Genomic DNA, 20,869 nt, shown 5'->3' with positions numbered 1-20,869 from the left:
TTGTCAGGGATGAAAACACACTGGTAATAACACAGACACAGTCGAATGATTTAACCAAAACAAAAAAATAGAAATTTTCCTGACTTTCTACGTATGATAAAAGAACGTGACAGTACATCCAGATGCCTCTGCTCTGGGATTCAGTAGGAATGTATTGCACTGTGTACCAGCTGGTATGATTCATATTTCACCATGCAGTCAATATTCAACTTGATTCTCCACTCGGTTAAGAATGGGAATTTGCCTTCAGCCTCAAACAGCTTATCTGAGCATTAAGGGCCCAGAAGATAAGAACTGCAATAAGTTTACGATTTCAAAGACAGACGTTAAACGCATCCACACTTTATTGACAACGAATGTCACTTTTAAATTCAGAGTGCATATACTGTGTTTTGTTCGACACAGCTGGTCGTCCAGTGCATAAATAATGTTGTGTAAGCTAAAAAAAAAAAAAAATAGAGAAAAACTTTACAGTGGCTGAAAAAGAAAGGCCACTTTAAAGATAATCAAAAATAACTGTATAGAAATGCATTGATAAAAAATATTATAATACTAAAAAATTTAAAGTGCTTCATTTTCAAGATTGATATTGTATGATTTGTACAGTTGGTTCTGTGTATAAATCTCAAAGGGATACTCATAGCTGTTCAGAGATTTCCTGTGCAGCGTCTTGGTTTGAGTTTTCCTTTAACAACCGCCTGATTAACTCTTCGACATCCAAGACTGAGATTTCTTTGTTATGTTTGTATCACTGTGTGTGACATGAACACTGTACATGACGTGAGCAGCTCATCATCAAGGCCAGTGTAATACTAGACGTGTAAATGCCTTGATTTTGACTGAATGTATACAAAAACAAGATGGTTTATTATTTCAAACTAACATGTTTTCCAAGATGATGCAGTTTTGGTGGACTGTGGGGGCGTTTTTTTGTTTGTTTGTTTGTTTATTTGTTTGTTTTTTTAACTAATACTTTTAATGCTGTGACTAATAGAAAGTATGGTTTAATAGATTAAAACTCTGCTATGGTTCTGATCTATAAAGCTTGGCCTTGAATGACTATGATATATTTGTAAGTGGATGAAAATCAAAATGAAATAGAGGAATGTTGCCCAATTTATTATGTTTTAAAAAAGGCATAAAAAACAACCCTCCTGCAGTACTGTATGTATTTTTGTGTTAATCTGAAGACTCTGCTGAGTGTACATGTCTGTGATGTAAGCATCTCTCTCCATTTGTATTTTTTTACTCATGCAATGATTCATAGAGCATTCATTATCAATACACTAAGGCTACTGCCCAAGCTGTGGTGTTTTGTACAGAGTTGTGTGTTTTTCCTGGGTCTGGGCTCATAGCAGATTTTAAAAAGGCAAGCTGAGTTGATTTTTTATTCACTCAATTTCCAGCTGTGTCAAAATTAACAACATCCATTAATGAGGGTGAGGGAGGCTTCAGCAGGCAGGAAAATCAGGTAGTATGGTTGCATCACATAAGCTGATGCACAGAGGGTCTGTGTTTCAAACCGCTCATGTTGAGAGCTGATTTCTGGACAGGTGGAGCAAGCGGACATCACTTCATTCCTGACTAGCATTTTGAAGGTGAGAACTTCTGGATCAAACCAGTTCTTGTTAAAGGCGGCTACTGGCTTTGACCTACTTCTTTCTGGGTCGATGTCGTGCACTCATTTTCATACTATAACACCATGGCTGTGATGGTTTCAGTTTTACGGATTCACAGTAATGAGGTGGTTTTAACAAGGGACACATACAATTACAAATATACAATTATGAGGTAAGTATACATCAATACATCATCACTTATTTCTTTTGACCAAAAATGCAGTCTGTATAAACAAATATCTACGTGTAAATGCAGAATCTGTAGGCAACCGGACAAGTTTGTGGAAGCGTTTTGGTTTCCGTCCAAGATAAGATTCTTTATTGTTGGTTTTCACAGAAATTTGTCTTGGATCCTCAAGCTCTTGACAATCAACAGAAAAGCAGAAAAACTTGAATTTTAAAAAGAAACATAAAAAAAAACCTCTGTAAGGTCGCCCTCCATCAGCCATCAAAAAGACTTTACATTAAGCAACTATATTTCCCTCCAACAAATACATTTACATTATAGACATCATACATTCAGAGAAACTCTTATCCAATAACAGTTTGTAGTCCAAGAAGTATCAATTGCATTTGAGCAGCAGACAAAGTCTGAAGAGACAGAGCGCATCAGTCAAAATGCAAACTTGGAACCAATCAACTACCAGTTTACTACAACAATTTATCTTGTTTTAGCTTTTCTTTCCTGCATTCTTTAATTGAAATGACCAGCGCACTAAAGAGGAAGTTTTGGTTTGGATGTCTGCTCGCTACATCAGATCTCTGTTGCACCCAACCAATTTTTTTCCTCAGATGGCAAAGGCATGACACGCGTCCCTCTCCCTCTAAGTGGCTATTTTGGTTGCCTCAGTTGATTGGATTTAGACACGAGAACTGATATGTTAGGGTTAGGGTATTCGATCTGCCTCTCATACTACTCTTTGTTAAAGTTTTGGTTTAAAACTTTAACAAGCAGAGACTGCTACTGGTAGGTATGTAGAAAAAGAGTTTATTGTACAAGGGTAAAAAAGCAAAGGAGCAGGCAGTGGAGGCAGGGAGCTGGCTGACTCGTAGAAAAATCTCTGGTGAAAGCTGAGCAGATGGAGAAAACTCAGGACACAAAGGTTGGTAAAACAGAGAGCCACAAAGGAGTACCTGAGCACACAGAAAAACACTGGTAAATACAAAAAATTCCCTGAATACTAGAAATAAAAAAAGAGCACTACCGATATGTACAAAGTTATCTGGCAGAGTGAGGGCGAGGCTTATATAGGCAGGTTGATGAGCTGAGTGGAGACAGGTGTGCCTCGCCTGCTGCTGCTGGACAAGCACGCCACACATTTTACATTCTACTCTAAACAGATTATATGTTGTTCAAGTGAAGTCAATGTTTCTATAGCCTAATATCACAGATTTTCATGAATTGGCTTTACAATCAGCATTTCACACCTTCTGTCCTTAGATTCCAGATCGAAATAGAGAAAAATTCCTTGAAAGAACCTTTAACAGGGAAAAAAATAGAGGCCTCAGGAAGAGCAACTAAGGAGAGATCCCTCTTTCCAGGACGGACAGACATGGAATATGTATGTGTACAGAATAACTAACATAATAAAGTACATTATAGACAACCAAAATGGCAAAAAAAAAAATACATAGAATGTAAATATATATGAAGAATACATATCCAGTAGCACATTTAGCAACTTCCTATGTCCCCTGTCAGACCCCAAAACCTCCTCTCCGAAATGTAATGTTCAAAGAGGAAAGGATACATATTTAGTTACATATGGAGAAAAACTGAAGTACCTGATTCACAAAGATAGGAGCATAAAAAAATCACACAGAGAAGAGGCTACTCTCCTGCAGGACAGAGATCCAGATTCAAACGTGGATGAGGCACCAGCAGCCAGGAGAGAGAGGTCCCAGAGCGGCACAGGGAAGCCAAGAGAGGGAGAGAGACAGAGACAGAGGCACGGCAGAGCATGTAGGACATCAACGGGGTTTTGAGATTCAATGGCTATCAGAAAGTTATACATTGTTCTCACTGGCTTGAAAAACAAGGACTATAACTCCCCACCTGGCAGATAATGGAAGAATAAGCAATTAATTCAAAGTCAAGGCAAAAGATGAGTTTTGGGTTTGGATTTAGCCCAAAGGCCTCAGCAGAGTATGACTGCTGTCCATAGGGAGGTTATTCCAAAGGAAGGGTACACGATAGGAAAAGGCCCTGCGGCCTGCTGACTTCTTTTTCTACTCTGGGGACAGACAGGAGCCCTGAATACTGAGAGCAGAGATTGCTGATTGCAGTATAAAGTTTAAGGGGACAATTCACCCCAGAATTAAAATACATGTTTTTCCTCTTATCTGTAGCGCTATTTATCCATATAGACTGTTTTTTTGGTGTGAGTTGCCGACTGTTGGAGATATTGGCTAAAGAGATGTCTGCCTTCTATCCGCTATAGGCCTAAAGAAACAAGATGGCACTCAGCTTGTGGTGCTCAAAGCACAAAAAAGAAAAGAAAACAGCTGAAAAACTCAACAGTGTTGTCTCTTTACAGAAATCATGACCCAGTTACCCAAGATAATCCCCAGAGTTTGTTGTGAGCAGTTTGATGTAGGAACTATTTTCTCTCTGCCAAATTACACATGCCAACCTAATCACCATGCAGGAGGAAGTGTGCATCTACTGCTTGCTCACTAAGCACCACTGAGCTAGCTTACGTTTCAGCTCAGCTCAATTCATTTTTACATCTCACATTTTCACGAGTACCAGCCTCTGGTCCATGGGTATTATATTCATGATTAACCCTTTAAAAACCTGGTTGGACATCACTTTTTCTCTGTTGCCTTATAAAGATGTTTAAATATGTTTAAAAATGTGTTACAGAAAATAATTATATATATATTTAATTTTAAAATTTTAAATTTATTTTCTTGTTTGTTTTTGTGTTTTACTTTTCTATTTTTGCTTATTTTCTGGTAATTTTCTTGCAACTTTTAACTGATTTCCTGCTTAGCTTTTGGGCGGCGTGTTGTAAAGAAGCTCATTGCCTTCTTTCTGTGTTTTTAAAAGAAATTGATTTGCTCAGGTTTCTAAATGGTTAACTGCCAGAAGTAACTTGTGTAGCTAACTGAACAAACTAACTAAACTTGTGTTAGCTTGACATGACCAGTTCAGAGAGAGGAGTATGAGGTAGGCTACCTACAATTTGGAATACAGTCAATGTATCTGACCTGAAATTTGATAAATTCTGGCCTCTCCACTTTTAAAACACTGCTTAAGACACACTTGTTCACTTTGGCCTTTGGTGGAGTATAGTTGCTTTTATTCTGTCTATATTTGTTGTATTTCTCAGTTTTATTGTTTTGTTTTCTATTGTTTTTATTGTTGTTATTGCTTTTATTGTTTTTATTATTTCTGCCTTTCACTGTAAAGCACTTTGGTAGGCCACTTGCTGTTTCAAATGTGTTATATAAGTAAAGTTGACATTGACACTGGCATTGACAATAATGATGCTGAAGATTTTATATCTCAATCCACAAAATAGAATTATATGAATCTCATCAGGCATGTTCAGATTATGTATACAGAGGGTGCAATTATAAACCATTACTTTATTCCCCCGTGCCTTCCTGTATTTAACATCGGCTTTCGGGTCTAAACTGTCCCTGGCTTTTGAAAATATATTTTAAATACAAAACTTGACTCAAAAGTTCATACATCAATAGTCCTGTTACTCAGGGCTTAATTAAAAAACTTTACAGTTTAGGTTGTATCATCAAACTAACAAAGCACAGCTGCTGTGTTATCTCATTGCCAGTCCCTGATTGTATTTATCCTGTTTCGTACTATATACGCAACATAAAAAGGCATTTTGGACTCATTTTAGAGTTACTTTCACAGACTTGTGTCTCCTCATCTTCTCTTTCCTCTGCTGCCTGTTTGTCCACTCAGCTATTAAAAGTGAAATCCTCATGATAATCTCAGAAGGAGATTCAGGAATGTGTGCCAGGAGGACTGGGACGGAGAAGAGGGACTAAATAAGGACAAAAAATGAATGCAGCACCACTGAGGATACATTTCACAAGATACTGCCATGAATTTGCTTTAACTTGCATTCACTTGTTAGAGTCAAGCCGATCTGAACTTTGTGATTGCTTTGATATATTGGCACATAATGCTGTTAAATTGATCAAAATAAGTGATAAAACATCAGATGATGCAAGCGTGTGTGTAGCTTCCTCTGATGCATTGCACTGCTACTGTGTGTATCACTATAAATACTGAGCTGAGGGGAGCGTTGCCAGTCAGCACTGCTGGAGATGTGCAAGATGCGTGAGAAAATCATTTTGAGTTTCATAACACAAACATTAGACTATTTGTACTTAAAGTTGCAGAATATTGAAAAATTAATCGAATTGAAAATAAGCATTCCCTTACTGATAAGGAAAACAAAATAGTGAAACTGTTATGAAATGACAATTTGTTTACCGTTTGTGAAAACTGTTTTAATAGAACATAATCACAATATCTTAACCGATAAACAACGCAATGGATCTACATATTCATGTAACAGCTCCATGCTAGATTGCTAAATATCATTTAATTTTCATTGTAAAATGTGTCCATTAATGAAGGCTGTCCGTATTTAACAGCTGCTACTCATTCACATTGTTATATTGGTGCTATTTTTTTTTTAATCCAGTATTTGGCAACATTTTGTATGAGATAACATCATTTTAACAGCTTAAATAACACATTGGTGCTGACAAGGACATGGACATTGTATTGGTCTTAACTGACACCTTGTAGATTTGGCCAAATTATTCTTCTGCTGTCAAGTGTTGTCACTGGTGGGAGAAGAGGGAGTCCAAAATTCATATTTAAGAGCAAAGCATACATCTTTCTCCAATGCAGCAGCAAGTGAGACTTGCAACAATTAATGCACTGAGAAAATATGTTTTTCTCATCATCTCCGCCTCCCACTGTGTTCGGGGGAGTATTGCCAAAACTTAAAGTGAAAACAAAAGAAAACCCATTAACAACAACAAAGTGCCAAGAAGACTCTTGTCTGCAAATTCCAGTTCCCCGCTCAAAATAAACCCACAGTCCAACTTGCAGTGCAGAATGATATGGAGGGTAAATGCTTTAAAAAAAAAACAAAACATGTAGATCATTTAAAAATTAACATAAAATTTTCAGTTTCTCCCCTGATGTTGATTTCAGATTACATAAGTATTGCATAATGAGACTCTTTTTGTATTGAATGATGATAGTAGCCTGATCTGAATTATTGAGCTAGGCAAAGATCTTAGTGATGAACTCCCGGAAACGTTTGGCGTACTGCTCTGGATGAACAGTTGAGATTTCAGCTCCTGCCTGCAAAAACACACACGCAGACAGTCGATTAGAGATCACTGAATGGAAAATGAAAGCCTTACAGGATGGAGATGTAAAGGCAGCATATGCCGAGCAATCCCTTCAAAGAGTCTCTCACCCCGTGTTTGACAGCCTTGGCAGCGTGAGCAGCTTTCTTCTTGGTGTCGTACTGCGTCAGCACGTCAATCAGACCCATAAAATACACCTCCCTCTGGGGTGCACCTACATGGGAGTGATTCACAGCATCTAGTGAGCATGTATGATCTTATCTGCTTAAACCCAGCATGAGATGAGGTTTAGGTGCTCTGCAGCACAGGGCTCCTATAACCAATGATGGATCTCCGTACAGGCGACACGGGCTAGGGCCGGGCTAGGTGTACCACTCAAGTTGCACTTACAGTTTACATCCAGATAATTAAAACACATCTTCCCCCAGCAGCACACTCTTGCATCTATACAATCAGCACAGTTTCAAGGTGGACACCCAAGATCAGTATCACCAATTCAGCATCTCACATGACGCCGAGTAATGTCCAGAAAAGTGTTTTTGTAGATCATTATGATGTCACAGTGAAGTACACCTTTGACCTTTTTATATAAAATGTAATCAATTCATCATTATATTTTAGCATGCAAATTCTCGAGTTATGGCCAAAACATGTTTTATGGGGTCACAGTGACCTTGACCTTTGGCCCCCAAATTCTAATCAGTTCATTCTTGAGTCAAATTGTGCCAAATTTGAAAAAAAAAAATTCCCTCAGGGTGTTACACCCTTCACCAGAATGCAACAGATGAGTTTATAGTGACCTTGACCTTTGATCCGTGACCACCAAATTCTAAAGATCTGATCCATGACACAAAGTGGATGTTTGAAGAAATTCCCTCAAGATGTCCTTAACTCACTGAGTGCCACTGACATATAAGTACGTCGAAGTGTGTTTTCGGCGGCTGGCACAAAAGTGCGCTTTCCCGCTCCCTGTGTGTAATTTTGGAGTACAAAAGACGGTAGATCAAAGCATGAAGTGGAGTAGCCGGGATCAGAGAGCAGAGTGATCTGTACGGAGGTGATTCGAAACTACAGCAATGAAGCTACATCAATTCAATATCCGCATAAAATGCCCCCCAAAAAAACGGAGAGGGTCAAGTGGCCAGTTTCGCCAGCGAACGCTGGAGGAAACTCTCATGGATCTCGGGCCCCCCCACCCCATGCTCTTGAGTGTCCCACGGGGCAAAGCGTTTACTTTGAAAAAATTAGAGTGTTCAAAGCAGGCCCGGTCGCCTGAATACCACAGCTAGGAATAATGGAATAGAACTCCGGTTCTATTTTGTGGGTTTTCTCTCTCTGAACTGGGGCCATGATTTGTTGCATTGTGCTGTACTTTGCATATCTACACATTTACACACATTTGTAATATAATTTTCAGATGTCTTTTATGTCATTGAGGGCAAAATTATAACATTCAAATCACTGTTTTGCTTGACAGACTCCCTTTCACAAAAATGCATTTTTCTCAGCTTTCTAGAAAAAAGTGGTATTTTTGCAAACAAACGTATTTCCATGACGAAAAGGAGAGTTTCTTCTTTCATTTGAGCTATTCTGTGTTTTCAGAGTCTTTGTACAAAATATTCTGTGGATCTTGAAAGATGACTCAAAATGGCCAGAAAAGCTGGCACAAGCCACTTTCCATTATATAATAGGGCTGGCACTCAATTTAAGATATCACATTCACGAGAAACAGATGGGTCACACTGACCTTGACCTCTGACCACCAAAATCTGATCAGTTCATCCTTGACTCCAAGACTTGAAGAATGAAAAGAAGAGAAGAAAGCTGCAGATTTGCACATAGCCTGCTGTAATCTTCTATTGTTTATTTATTATCATTTGTTTCTTAGCGTCACTTTTTATTTCTCATGTGCTCTTTTTATTGTTTGAAATAAATTACAGTAAATATAAAAGCTAATAATTATGTACATATGTTTTTCTTTTTTGGGCGTGTGGAGTGGGGACTGACTGAGAAAACTTGCCCCCGGTCACAGAATACGTAGGTCTGGCACTGACTTTAACTTACTTCAGTTCATCAGTGACACGTAAGTTGTCAGGACTCACCTACAGCGCTCTGAATAGCGTACACATCCACGTAGGGGTCAAATTCGCCGGGACCCATGGGTTTGAAGGAGTTCATGTAGCCACCGATGCCCTCAGGTGAGGTGGAGCCTGGAGCCACTCCGTTTTCATCCTCCTCTTCCTCTTCATAGGAGGACTCCATCTCCTCCTCCTCCTCCTCCCTCTCAGCTCGCTCGACATCATGGATGCCCAGCAGAAGGCTGTAGTCCATGATCCTCATACGCACCAGAAACTGCAGCAAGAGGATGTACACAAGCGCAAATTATATCAGAGAAAACATCACCCGCATGCTTCTTCAACACTGCTCTCTTACCTCGATGTCTCTGTTGAGCTTGTCCATGATCTTCTCCTTCTCCTCGTCGCTCACATAAACTTTTTGCATGTTATTCCTGAAGTCTACATCCTTATAAGTGGGCAGCTCCTTCACCTGGGAATATAGAGTGAAGGTCATCAACCGTGAATTTACATTTAGCCTAAAGATCATATTATTCATTAGCATTTTTCTCATTAAAACGCAGCCTTTTCTTTTTCCATTGGCATGAAAGTCAAATAATATTAACCCCAAATATTGTTTTCAGATGTTGGAGAGATCAAAGGTTTCCACAGCCCTGCAGTTATTTGAACTCCATCTATTCAACCAGCTCTGTCTTATTGAGGTCAGGGCAAACTGATGTTATTTAAAGTCTGTTGCCAAGTGTTTTTTTTTTCCTATGGAGAGATTTCTACAAAATCTAATATTAAAATCTCTTTTGTCACAAACCTTAACAATTATACACACAATGTGATTTCACACTGTGGCCTCAGTCACACATTTCAAACAGCAAACGTCTCTGGTTTGTTGTTAGACATACAGCGTGTCAAACTGGGGAGAACAGCGTGAATATACACCCACACCTGCAGACAGGCTGGTGGCACAGCTGCAGCCAATTCAGGCTCGTTAACGTGTCCTCGTTAAGCGCGCAACAAAGAGTTATAGATTGAATTTAATGTTTCGCAATTTACTTACAGTTCTCTGGGAACATTGATTCTGTCACTTACAAGGGCCTTAATATTTCTATTTTTTTTTTTTTTTTGATAATTAGCTTGAATTGGTTCAGGGATCTGCTAAAGGGACATACCGTCAATTTTACAAGAGAAAGTCAGTTAATCAGCCCGTGAGAACAGTTAAGTTAATAATGTCTGAGGGGCAGCTACATTATGGGAAATTTAGGATTTGGCATTTTTATGAAAGTGCAGTATTATTTCACTGGAGTTAAATGCTGTAAACCAGTCATTTTTTTCGTGGTATAAGAAATTATACCACAGCACATAGAAATTATGGGAACATTTTTCTGCTTTTTGTTAGATCAGGTTTGTTTTTTACATTATGCTTGCTTGTTACTGAAAACAAATGTTACTGTATCCCCTCAGTAAATTGCCAATGATAATAATACAATAGGCAATAATGATAATTCTAACAGTTTTTGGACTGCAAAAGGTACAGTTCAGCTAGAGCGTATCATTCAATCTTTAACAAGATGTGTTCTCACCTTCTCTTTAAAACTTGCTTCTCGAGACACCAGGGACCCCTGAGGATAGAAAGGACCCCCACAGTCACTAATAGGCCAAAATGCAACTGAAACCACGTTCACATATTACATCACAAAACTGTTATTCTATCATTTTTTATCAGTCAAAAGCCCCTGAGAGTCAGCGTCTTCATAATACATGAATGGGCATGAATCCAGCAGTCTGTGCTTGTAGGCAAAATTAAAAACACTACAGATGCTTCAACACACCAGACTGCCGGTGCTCCATTAACAATGAGTTGTCTGCACTGATAACAGTCTCTGAATCCTCATCTAGCTGCACGACTGCTGCAGGATTTACCTTGAGGTCATATTTCCTGTGTACGTGCAGTCTGTGGCTGAACATGTTCCTCATAACTAACAGGTAGGTGTCCTCGCTCTCCACAGTGACTCTGTACATGGCCAGGAACTGAGGGAGCAGCGTGCTGCCGTGGCAGGTGACGATGTGCTAGAAGAGAACAGCAGTGAATACACAATAAATGTTTGCAAAAATTAAGGACACAGAAACTCGGTGGTCTGTAGCAGTGCATACATTATGTAGCATAATGGAGGAGTGCTTGGGGGTAATGTGCCTGTGTTTGTTTGTTATTGTGGAAACACGAGAGCGATGTGAGACCAAGCAGCAACCTCCAGGGCTGAAAAACGAAGCCAATGAGAAAGTGCCAACAACTGCAGTTCCTCTACTGGCCACTTGAGGCTGGTTCCATAAGTGAGTTAGTTCCCATAGACCTCCATGTTAAAATGCCCAACTTTACAGCAGAAATAAGGATGTTTACAGCATGACAACAAAAAGTGTCAGTCTCTATACAGTTTATCTAATTTCCTCCTTTTGTGACTTTTTGCATAACTTATCCTTTTAAATTTGATTCATGCTTAAAGGCATAAATAGTCAATGCCAGTTTGCATTCAAACATTTTTATAGACATACACATTTTAACATGTGACATGCTTTCCGGTTAGTACTGTACTTCTACTACCAGGGTTGTGCAGGGGTGTCTTGCCTACTAGAGCTACAATAATTAACTGATTAGTTGTCAGCTATTAAATTAGTAAAGCCGAGCTAAAACGAAATGAAAAATGATTAATCATTCGAGTAGTTCTTCAAGAAAAAAAAAAGTAAAAATTCTATGATTCCTGCTACTTGAATGTGAATATTTTCTGGTTTCTTTGCTCGACTAAGACAGTCAAATGACTTTATTTGGATTGTAGACAAAACAAGAATTTTAAAGGATGTCATCGTGGGCTTTTGGAACATTTTTCACAAATGTCTGACATTTTACAGATGAAGCAACTAATCGATTAATCAAGAAAATAATCACAGACACAATAAAAATAAAAAAGGTTGCAGCCCTATTGCATACTGCCAATGATTAGAATGAGACAGGTATCTTTTACCTATCTGTCCATTGTTGAGTCATGTATGCTGGAGACCAACAGCTCAGAATAAAGTTTGTCGTTTCATAGATCTAAGTGTGTGGAAATATTTTCTATCAGCATGTCACAATAGGCAAAGCAGTGTAAATAATAAAATGAATGACGGCTGAATTCCATTTAGCCGCATCAGTTTCAGGTTCGTGGTATTGTGCATGTTAGCTCACTGTGTCACTGTAATCGCTTACTGAACAGAACTGAGCCATCACTAATATTTTTAAATGTACTTCCTTTTCACAAGTCAAAACATTTGCTGTGAAAAGGTCTGTTCGCAGAAATGTACATCAACCCGGTACAAAAGCAAAATTCCAGTACTGTGTTTAATCTGCCAAGCTGAATATATTTAGAGAGAGTGCATCTTCAATCTACTTTCCCATTGTCTGTTTTCATAAATGTCTGAAAGACTCATGATGCTGCCTCTTTTGCTTTACATTAAATATCTTTATAAAATCAAATTTAAATGTAAAAAGAAGTGCTCTGGCTGTGTATCATCACTTATAGAAGAAAGTCTCTCTCTGCTTCAAATTCACTCATCCTTTAGCTTTGATGTTGTGAAAACCTTTGCCATGGCAACCAGGGTTATCAGAGAAAGAGCACATTCTCTCCTGGTATACAAAAGACGTAGGATAAAATGCGTGGAAAATATGTAACTGATGAAATGTGTCCTTAGATTTTACTGACTGGGGTTAATCGCAAACTAGAAAACCGATTAAATAAAATGAGGTTTTGCTCACTGTGAAGGGACATTTTAGCCCCATCCACACAAGTAAGCTCTCCACCCTGTGTCCGTCCTACCTGGTGATACTCAGAGAGGATGTTGTGCATCTCCTCCACCTCCTCACTGGAGATTTCTTTTACTACCAAAGTGCGGTCGTATGATGTCAGCAGCAGGCCCACGCTGTGCCCCTCCTCGTGTTTTAGTAGGGGACTGCGGGCCAGAGACACCTGTTGGTGAGAGAGAGGATGACATCTGTGAGGAGTGGCAACATGTGACATCAGCTGTCCAACACATCAGTGATACCTTTTATATACATACACCGGTGTACTGTTTTAGAAATGTTTTCATTCAATTCATCATGCAAAAAGATGTGAACTTCTGAAATATAAGATTTGTTTTATTATGCTAGAACACAAAAAAAGCATTTTTGCACTGATGCGCATGATGTTTGAAGACATTTTCTGCTTGTAGATGTGCAGAAATTAAACTTTCATCAGCACAGACTTTAAAGTGCACATACAGTTCACCTCACCTAGTAATTGTGTGCTAAGCAAATGTGCACTGAGCAGAGCAGCTGATGACTCTGTCTGCCACCTGCCACATGCAAATATCACACAAAGCAATGCAAATTCAGATGGGAGCAGCTCCATATATGCAGAGCAGTGTCTGGTTTTTAAGAAAAGAAAAAAACGCAATCTTGGAGGCTTTGCGTTTGTGAACGTCTGTGTCTCTGTTTTTCACCTTGTTAGGTATCTTGCTTTTGTCCATGTCTCATTTTGACAAAATTGTGTGTTATTGATCATACCTGGTAATCCTGGTCTTCGATTCCAAAACGCTCTCGCAGGTTTCTAAACACCTGCGGACAGTAGTCTTTGAACTTGAACTGTCCTGGAAGATTCTCTCTGAGGAACAAAGACATTTTAATTATTAATACATGAAGTAAGAACAATGCAGCTTGATGTGCCGCAGCATTCCTCCCACAGCATCTATTGCCAACTGTGCTTATTTAGGAGCTACACAGGAGCTACTAATGCTTCATTAAATAAATCTGAAAATATATTTATTCCTATAGCTTTTTCTTACAGCACAAGTATATTATTTCTGTACTTAAAAGCAGCAAGTTTAAATAATTTGATAAAGAAATTTTTTTTTACATAATTTAAATGGGTGCTGTTTTGTGCAGCTATTTCTACACTGATAAGCCCTTTCAAAATAAATTCAATCCAATCAGAGATAGCAAAATCACTACAAAAATGGGCAAAACAACCGCTAGACACATTAGGATCAAAAAGGAACAAAATCATCTAAAAGTGTCACTCCCCAACCCCAAAAAAACAACACAGATTTGAAAAAAGAAAAAAGACAGAGTACCCCAAAGAGGCACAAAATGATCACAAGAGACACAAAATTACCAAAAAGAGAACAAAACAACCAAAAAATGACATAAAATGACAAAAAAAAAAAAGCGACAAAAGACGCTTAATGACAACAAAGTGATGCAAAACAAGGAGACACAAAATGGCAAAAAAGCCACAAAATTACCTGAAAAAGGCACATAACCTCAAAAAGTTGCTTGATGACAACAGATATGCGAGAAGACAGTAAGGAGACACAAAATGGCCAAAAAAGACACCTAAAACAGGCCCAAAATGGCCAAAAAAAGACACAAAATTATCTCAAAGAAACACAAAACCCCAAAAATATGCTTAATGACAATAAAGAGACAACAATAACAGCAAAAAAGAGGCAAATCTACCACAAAGCATATCTGTACCCAGGGACCCATCGTCTGTCTGCTGTTTTTTTAATTGTCCAAATTGACAGATGTATCATTGGTTATGTTCAGACTATCTGACTGAATTTCTCTTCAGCATCCTTCTTTTTCAGCTGAGTATTTTTTCACCTCGGGCAGCATGAAAAGCACTTGAGTTAATCTCACCAAGGTAACAGCACTTTTTAGCTTGAAAAACATATTTTATTGTTCTTCCCACCTCTGTTTATAAGTCTTTACATGACCTGGATTCCTGGATGGATTAAAGGATTATTGAAAGCCACTCAAGTTTTCGAGACTCCATCGGTATAGAAAGTGAACTTCAGGTCAGACGGAGTGTATGGCACCATCTTTCATGAATAGTTATTTTAAAATAGGCTTTGTCTTCGTCTGACTGATGCTTACCCTCTGCGAGCGCCGAAACATCTTCTGATGAATTCATCAGTTTAAGCTTTTGTCTGTCTTGTTTGTAATAAACTAATCAGTGTCCTTGTGTTACACAACCACTCAAACAACTGCCTCTCTAACCCTGGTTTCTTTCTTTTACATCACCTTGACAATATTGCATTCTGCACACAATCACCCAGACAAGCTAAATTACTATTTCTTTCATCTTTCTTAGCCAGTTATTGTAAGTGGTGCTGGCTTTAGCCCTGGTAATGTTAAAGGTATTGTTAGTAAAGAAAAGCATTGTTATTCTCTAAAAGGGGGGCTGCAGCTCCTGATAAGCACAGGCAGGCAAATAAATCACAAGAGCCACAAAAATCTGTGCGAAAGGCAGGAAACAGCAGGCTGAAGGTTCCTACAATGAGGCGGACAGAGTTGAGTGGAGCACAGTACTTGTTGAAGAGGTGGTTGCTGACTTTGATCTTGGTGCTGGCTTTGAAGTCGTCTGGGAGCAGCATGACAGGTACAGGCACCTGGCTCAGGTCGTTAATCTGCGCACGATCAGTGGGTGAACAGTTAATAAACATGATCACACACAGATATAAACTTACAATTGTGCCAGTGTGCAGCCCACGCACCTACCGAGTGATTGACACCCCACATCAGCACGCTCAGCACGGGGTCACTGGCTCGGAAAACCTTCACCTTCTGCTGCACGAAGTGTTTCTTCTTGGTTTTCCTTTTGGGCGCCAGAGTGCTCAGAGGGTTGGAGGTGGCACCGGGAGAAGACATCGCTAGTCCCCGCGGATCTCAGTGTGTGTGAGTGTCAGCAGGGTTTCACTTGTCATCTGTGGCGCCCCGTCTATGTAAAGTAGTCTGGAGTCCGCCTGTTACAGTCCTCTGCAGCAGCAACCTGCTGGCTGCCGCTGTGAACCGACTTAACACCTCCTGGTCCAGAGAGACTTCAGTCAGAGCAACAACAATGAAATCACACACCGACGACCTCCTGACAAAATATCCAGTAGGGGAGACCGGGGGCAAATGTGACCATTTTTTAGTTTTGATGTTATTACTCAAAAACCCCTTGCACTAGGGATAATAGCAGTTAATCGGTGGTCTATTGATCAGTCGTCAAGAATTTAATCGAACGTGAAATTTAATCGATTAATTCCTATTCCTATGAAATGCTGTCAAAATGTGTTGCTGTGAGCTTTGACTGAGGATAAAACAAGTTTGGTTTAAGATAAGCAAAGTTTTTATGTTTTTTTTAAAATAATGAATCAATTAATTGATCGTGAATTTTACAGATTAACCGATAAAGGAAAGTGCTTACAACTTGCAACCTTATTTTGAACTACTTTGTTTCTATTTTGCTGTAGTTGTTAACAGTCATCAAATGTCATTACAAGCAATGTAGGCTATTGACTGAAACACTAGAAGTAAAATGTCACATCTGCTCCCACATGCAATGACGATTGTCAGCACCAAATTAATACAGAGTGTTGGGAGGGTTACTTTGGAAATGTAATAGGTTACAGATTATGAGTTGCTGTGTTTAAAAAGTTATACAACTATTTTAATTACTTTATCAAAGTAATGTAACATAATGTATTACATTTAATTACTTTTTGATTACTTTTCTGACAAATGTTTTAATCATAATTCAACTTATTTAAAAGCTGAAAAGACCAAAAAAACAAGTGCATAAGTGTTCAAATTTGTCTCAACAGCTTTGCTGACATGCATTGTCCAAAAATACACCAAAAGAAGGCATCCCTACATGGCAAAAAAATGTAAAGCAAATGTTTTATTCAACATATAAGCTTTTTACTAAAAAGATTTTTTTTTCTGATGTAACCCCATTTTATTCACCAACATTTTGATTAGTAACTGTAATGTAATTACATATATTTGTTCAGTAACTGTAACTGATTACGATTACATTTATTTTGAAATTTAACTACTGTAATGAGTTACTCCCCAGCACTGTTAGTTACCTTTATATAAATACCATGGGCAACAATCAACTTTAAGAATATAGATACAGTTAAAACAATTTCATATCAGTTTAACAATTAATTCCACTTTAATAAAAACGGTTTAATTAATTACATTTTTATACAAATACAAAAACATAACTTTGACAAGTATGAGACCTCAGTTAGTCTGTTGGCAGGCAGAGAGGGATCACCACAGAGCGTGTGCAGTGTTATAGTTGCTTGTTTATGATTGGTTCAATATGAGATATCAAAAATACCCCTTGTTTAAAATGTGTAAAAAATAAATGGCTGCTCCAACCAGGTTTTGAATCTTTCAACCCTACCGAGTTTCAGTAGGCGACTATTACAACAAAAGATATTTCTTTTAAATATGTTTATTTTCAGCCAATATGGCGATATTAAGACCTTTCCCAGTCCAGTCAAAAAGAAATGACACAAAGTTGAAGGTATCTTCAAATTTGTAAAGGAGCTTGGGGCTCTATTCGTGATGTTTTAAGCACTAGATGATTTACTTTAGATAGATTTATTTCTTGGGCAAAGTAATTTTTATTAAAAAAGAAAAAAATTAACAAAAGGTTCTTTAAAGACATGAAACCAACAAAGCATCCACAGCAAGTCTTTCATGGGCGTTTTTGAAATACTGCCCATCAGTGTCAGTTTTAACCTTTTCTTAAACGCACCTCCTCTCATTGTTCTTCATGAATGCTCAAACAGAAAATCATAATAATAATGCCCTCATGTTATTCTGCATTATAAATTCAGGTTTTTCCAAACAATACCATGGGTGTCTGCCCTTATAGGCAAGCGCTCATAAATCACTTATTCAAATGAATAGTAACATAAATAATAATATCATATTTAAAATAACATAAATAAGATTGCATCTAGAGATTATGTACAGAAATTACAATAATATAATTACAGTGGTTTCAAAGTGAAAACAGAAAATACATGTATAAATATGATACAATGATCCAAATATAATGTTCCTGAAAAGTGGTTAATGGCGTGAAATATGAATTAATGATTAGAATGAATAATGGTTTCAACATGTAATTTAAATGTTGAAACACAAAGAGGAACAACTTGAGTATGTGGTCCAAACTGTAAGTTCACTCTCTGCAACTTACAATGTGACTCTTGTCGGGATAATTTAACATGTCGATATAAATTTGATATAGTCTAAATCCTCTATAAGTAGACGTGAAAGTCATGTCTAATCAATACAACATGTTCAGTAGAGGGCGCAAGGAGACAAAGTTGCACCTGATTTGGAAACAGCTTTTCATTGGTGGCTGGAGAATGAAATGTGAGACTGTGCTGAGCTCCTTTAGACTCTGTGTGGTGTTCCTTCATCTTCATCTCGTATCGGTAATGAAGCTTCAGTCCAGGCTTCACGCATTTTAACAATTCAGGCCGCCCGTTTGTTTAGTGTTTGAGACTGGCATGCCATTCCTATCCACACACCAGCACTTGCCACGCCGCTTTCCTCGAGAAGACCAACACTGAACAGCAAAAAACATGACATCTTTGCAGCTGGAAACACAACCACATGTATAAAGTCTTTCATAATTTGCAAACTCACCTGCTTCTTTCTAAAGAAACCACGTTTGTCACAGTTGGGCATGTAGATATCATGATGCGACTTAAATAAATGAGCATCAAGACCTTTGATAAGGGTGGTTAGCAGTTTACGACACGGCGCCTGTAGGGAGAGTTAGACAGATGCATGTGAGCGCCTGATTGAGTATACTTCATGAACTGTCTCTCAGATAAACAGGATTTTTTTTATTACCTCATCTGGATCCTCAGTGGTTGCAGGGTCTGGGATCACACACAGAAAAAGACATTAAGCATTGATCACTTGTAACTCTGTGAATACATGTTTAAATGAAACATTCATTTCATTTTAATGTGAGGTCGACTCCAATTATTCAGTTTTTATGAACTCCTTGAATACTGTAACACACTTTTAGGTAACTAACGGCACTTATGATACTAAAAGCTCTAATAGACATAGTAAAACCCATCCTGTAAAGAAAATCAATGGTTTTATGCTGCCGCCACTGAGTCATAAAAACTTTTTTTATGCAACCCACTGTAATATTGCACTTCATCTCCTGTTTTTATGTAACAGCTTTTCCGGGACTGAGCAACCGGGACATGGAGAGAGAAACTCATTTTGTACAAAAAAAAGTGTGTTTCCTCTTGACTATTACACACACGATCATATTACAGGAAGATCGATTGACTGCTTATTGGATGATTAAATGTGAGAAAGTCATTGTCAAAAACTAGCAAATAGATCAGCAAATGGTGAGTGCAGAAAAGCTATGTACCATTAACAGAGGCGTAGATGGGTTTTTTTGGGGGCGGGGGGAACATCCCCCTCAAAATCTACAAAAATGCATACGTGCCTCTAAATAAATAGAGTCATTTTTGACAAAGTTGGATACATTTTACTCCATAAAATGACGCAGAAAATACACAAATTACAAAAACTTAATTGCCCACAAATGTGCAAATTTGTCTTCAGTTTCATCATAAGACATACCTTCGGAAAATAAAAACATGAAATAGCAACAACAGCAATATATTCCATGTAAAAAGTACAAAAATAGGTCTCAGTGATACACATTCAAGCAGATATAATTGACAGTAAATAAATATTCATGTAGAACTATCATGCCATGAGTAACAATTCATCAGAATGCAGGAAATTAAGCGTCTGACATTTAAAAAATGTCTTGCTGAGGACTCCGAAACCCTCCGTTTCATATGCGTCACCCTCACCTATTTCATCCTCCTCCACAGTGTGAACCTTACCTTCAGTGTGGACAGTTTCAGTGGGGCTGATGCTGTTGGTGTTATTGCAGACCCCCCTGCCTTCCAGCAGGGCTCGCAGGGGCCTGGGTTCATCCTCTGGAGGAGCACAACGCAGACCATTGGCGCAGCTCAGAGTGTACACCCCACATGGTTCTCCAACAGCCAGAGTGGTGGCATTGAAATCTACAGCCGGCTGACTCGGTGTGATTTTTGATATGGTGGTATATCCTCTTGAAGCTGTGGTCAGTGGGCTTGACAGAGCCGGCTGCAGGAAGAGCAGCACCAAGGTGTTTAAATATAGAAGCATCTCACACTTAAAGTCCACTAATAAATGATAACAGTCCAGTTTTCTTCTAACTGACTTGTTGATGGAGGACTTCTGATCCCTCTTTTGCACTATAATTTAATTCCACTGACTGCAGTTTGCCTGTGTGTCGAAGGTGGATGGTAATTCCCTCAAGCCAAGATGATGATAATGAGGCTGTCAGACACCACTGGCAGCAGCTTTTAAAGAGCCGAAACCAGAGGGGAAAGGTATGGGAGGGTACGTGATGGAGAATGTTACTTTTCCTTCTCATTTCCACACAGCTGAGCACACCCCGTTTTCCCTTGTCTGTGACACACACACACACACACGCACGCACGTATGCTCATACCATTTGTTGTCTGTCATCTTGCAGGAAAGTAATGTGTTTCTACAGCGGCATAAATCACAAGTGATTGCCGTGTATGCTACTCCATTGCTCTGTCTTTTCCCCAACCAGAGGGTCGTTTGTTTACAGAGGTGACGCTTTCACAGAACCCACCAATCACAGCACAGAAGATGAGAAATTCACTGTAAAAACCATGAAAAAGAAACATCAATTTGAATTTGTTATCTAGAATTTATGACCACAAGTAGGTGAAAGCTTACCTAACCAGCTTAAGGAAAACCGCAAAATAAAAGCATCAGCATTGATTGCAAGTGCATTTACTGTAGTTTTACAGTAGGGTAGTTGTAATTTACTTCAAATTGACTTCACTATACTAATCTACTTCTCTATACTAATCTTCTATCCTTAC

At 38.6% G+C, this 20,869-nt stretch overlaps 2 protein-coding genes across 4 annotated transcripts; both read right to left on the bottom strand.

Annotated features, from left to right (window-relative positions):
• Positions 1-6,081: 6,081 nt before the first annotated feature.
• Positions 6,082-15,985, bottom strand: LOC121953274 (phosphatidylinositol 5-phosphate 4-kinase type-2 gamma-like). Of its 2 annotated transcripts, none has more exons than XM_042500268.2 (10): positions 15,624-15,985; positions 15,435-15,532; positions 13,629-13,725; positions 12,901-13,050; positions 10,976-11,122; positions 10,636-10,674; positions 9,420-9,533; positions 9,089-9,338; positions 7,097-7,200; positions 6,082-6,978 (listed from the first exon to the last, which is right to left on the bottom strand). In XM_042500268.2, exons 1-10 carry the CDS (start codon positions 15,771-15,773, stop codon positions 6,898-6,900), a joined length of 1,230 nt encoding a protein of 409 aa, XP_042356202.1. In that variant the 5' UTR covers positions 15,774-15,985; the 3' UTR covers positions 6,082-6,897. The 2 variants fall into 2 exon arrangements, with proteins under 2 accessions (XP_042356202.1, XP_042356211.1); XM_042500277.2 differs by having other exon boundaries at positions 15,620-15,758.
• A 1,063-nt stretch (positions 15,986-17,048) lies between these two features.
• On the bottom strand, positions 17,049-20,332 carry LOC121953284 (insulin-like growth factor-binding protein 6). 2 transcript variants are annotated; one of them, XM_042500289.2, is made up of 4 exons: positions 19,808-20,323; positions 18,777-18,805; positions 18,567-18,686; positions 17,049-18,486 (listed from the first exon to the last, which is right to left on the bottom strand). In XM_042500289.2, exons 1-4 carry the CDS (start codon positions 20,112-20,114, stop codon positions 18,385-18,387), a joined length of 558 nt encoding a protein of 185 aa, XP_042356223.2. In that variant the 5' UTR covers positions 20,115-20,323; the 3' UTR covers positions 17,049-18,384. The 2 variants fall into 2 exon arrangements, with proteins under 2 accessions (XP_042356223.2, XP_087940613.1); XM_088084487.1 differs by having other exon boundaries at positions 17,049-18,686; positions 19,808-20,332.
• Positions 20,333-20,869: the final 537 nt, after the last annotated feature.

The sequence above is a fragment of the Plectropomus leopardus genome, chromosome 2 (genome assembly GCF_026936395.1).
Source record: "Plectropomus leopardus strain MGB_pleo_1.0 chromosome 2, ASM2693639v1, whole genome shotgun sequence".
NCBI lineage: Eukaryota > Metazoa > Chordata > Actinopteri > Perciformes > Serranidae > Plectropomus > Plectropomus leopardus.
This window is presented reverse-complemented; position numbering and strand designations above follow the sequence as displayed.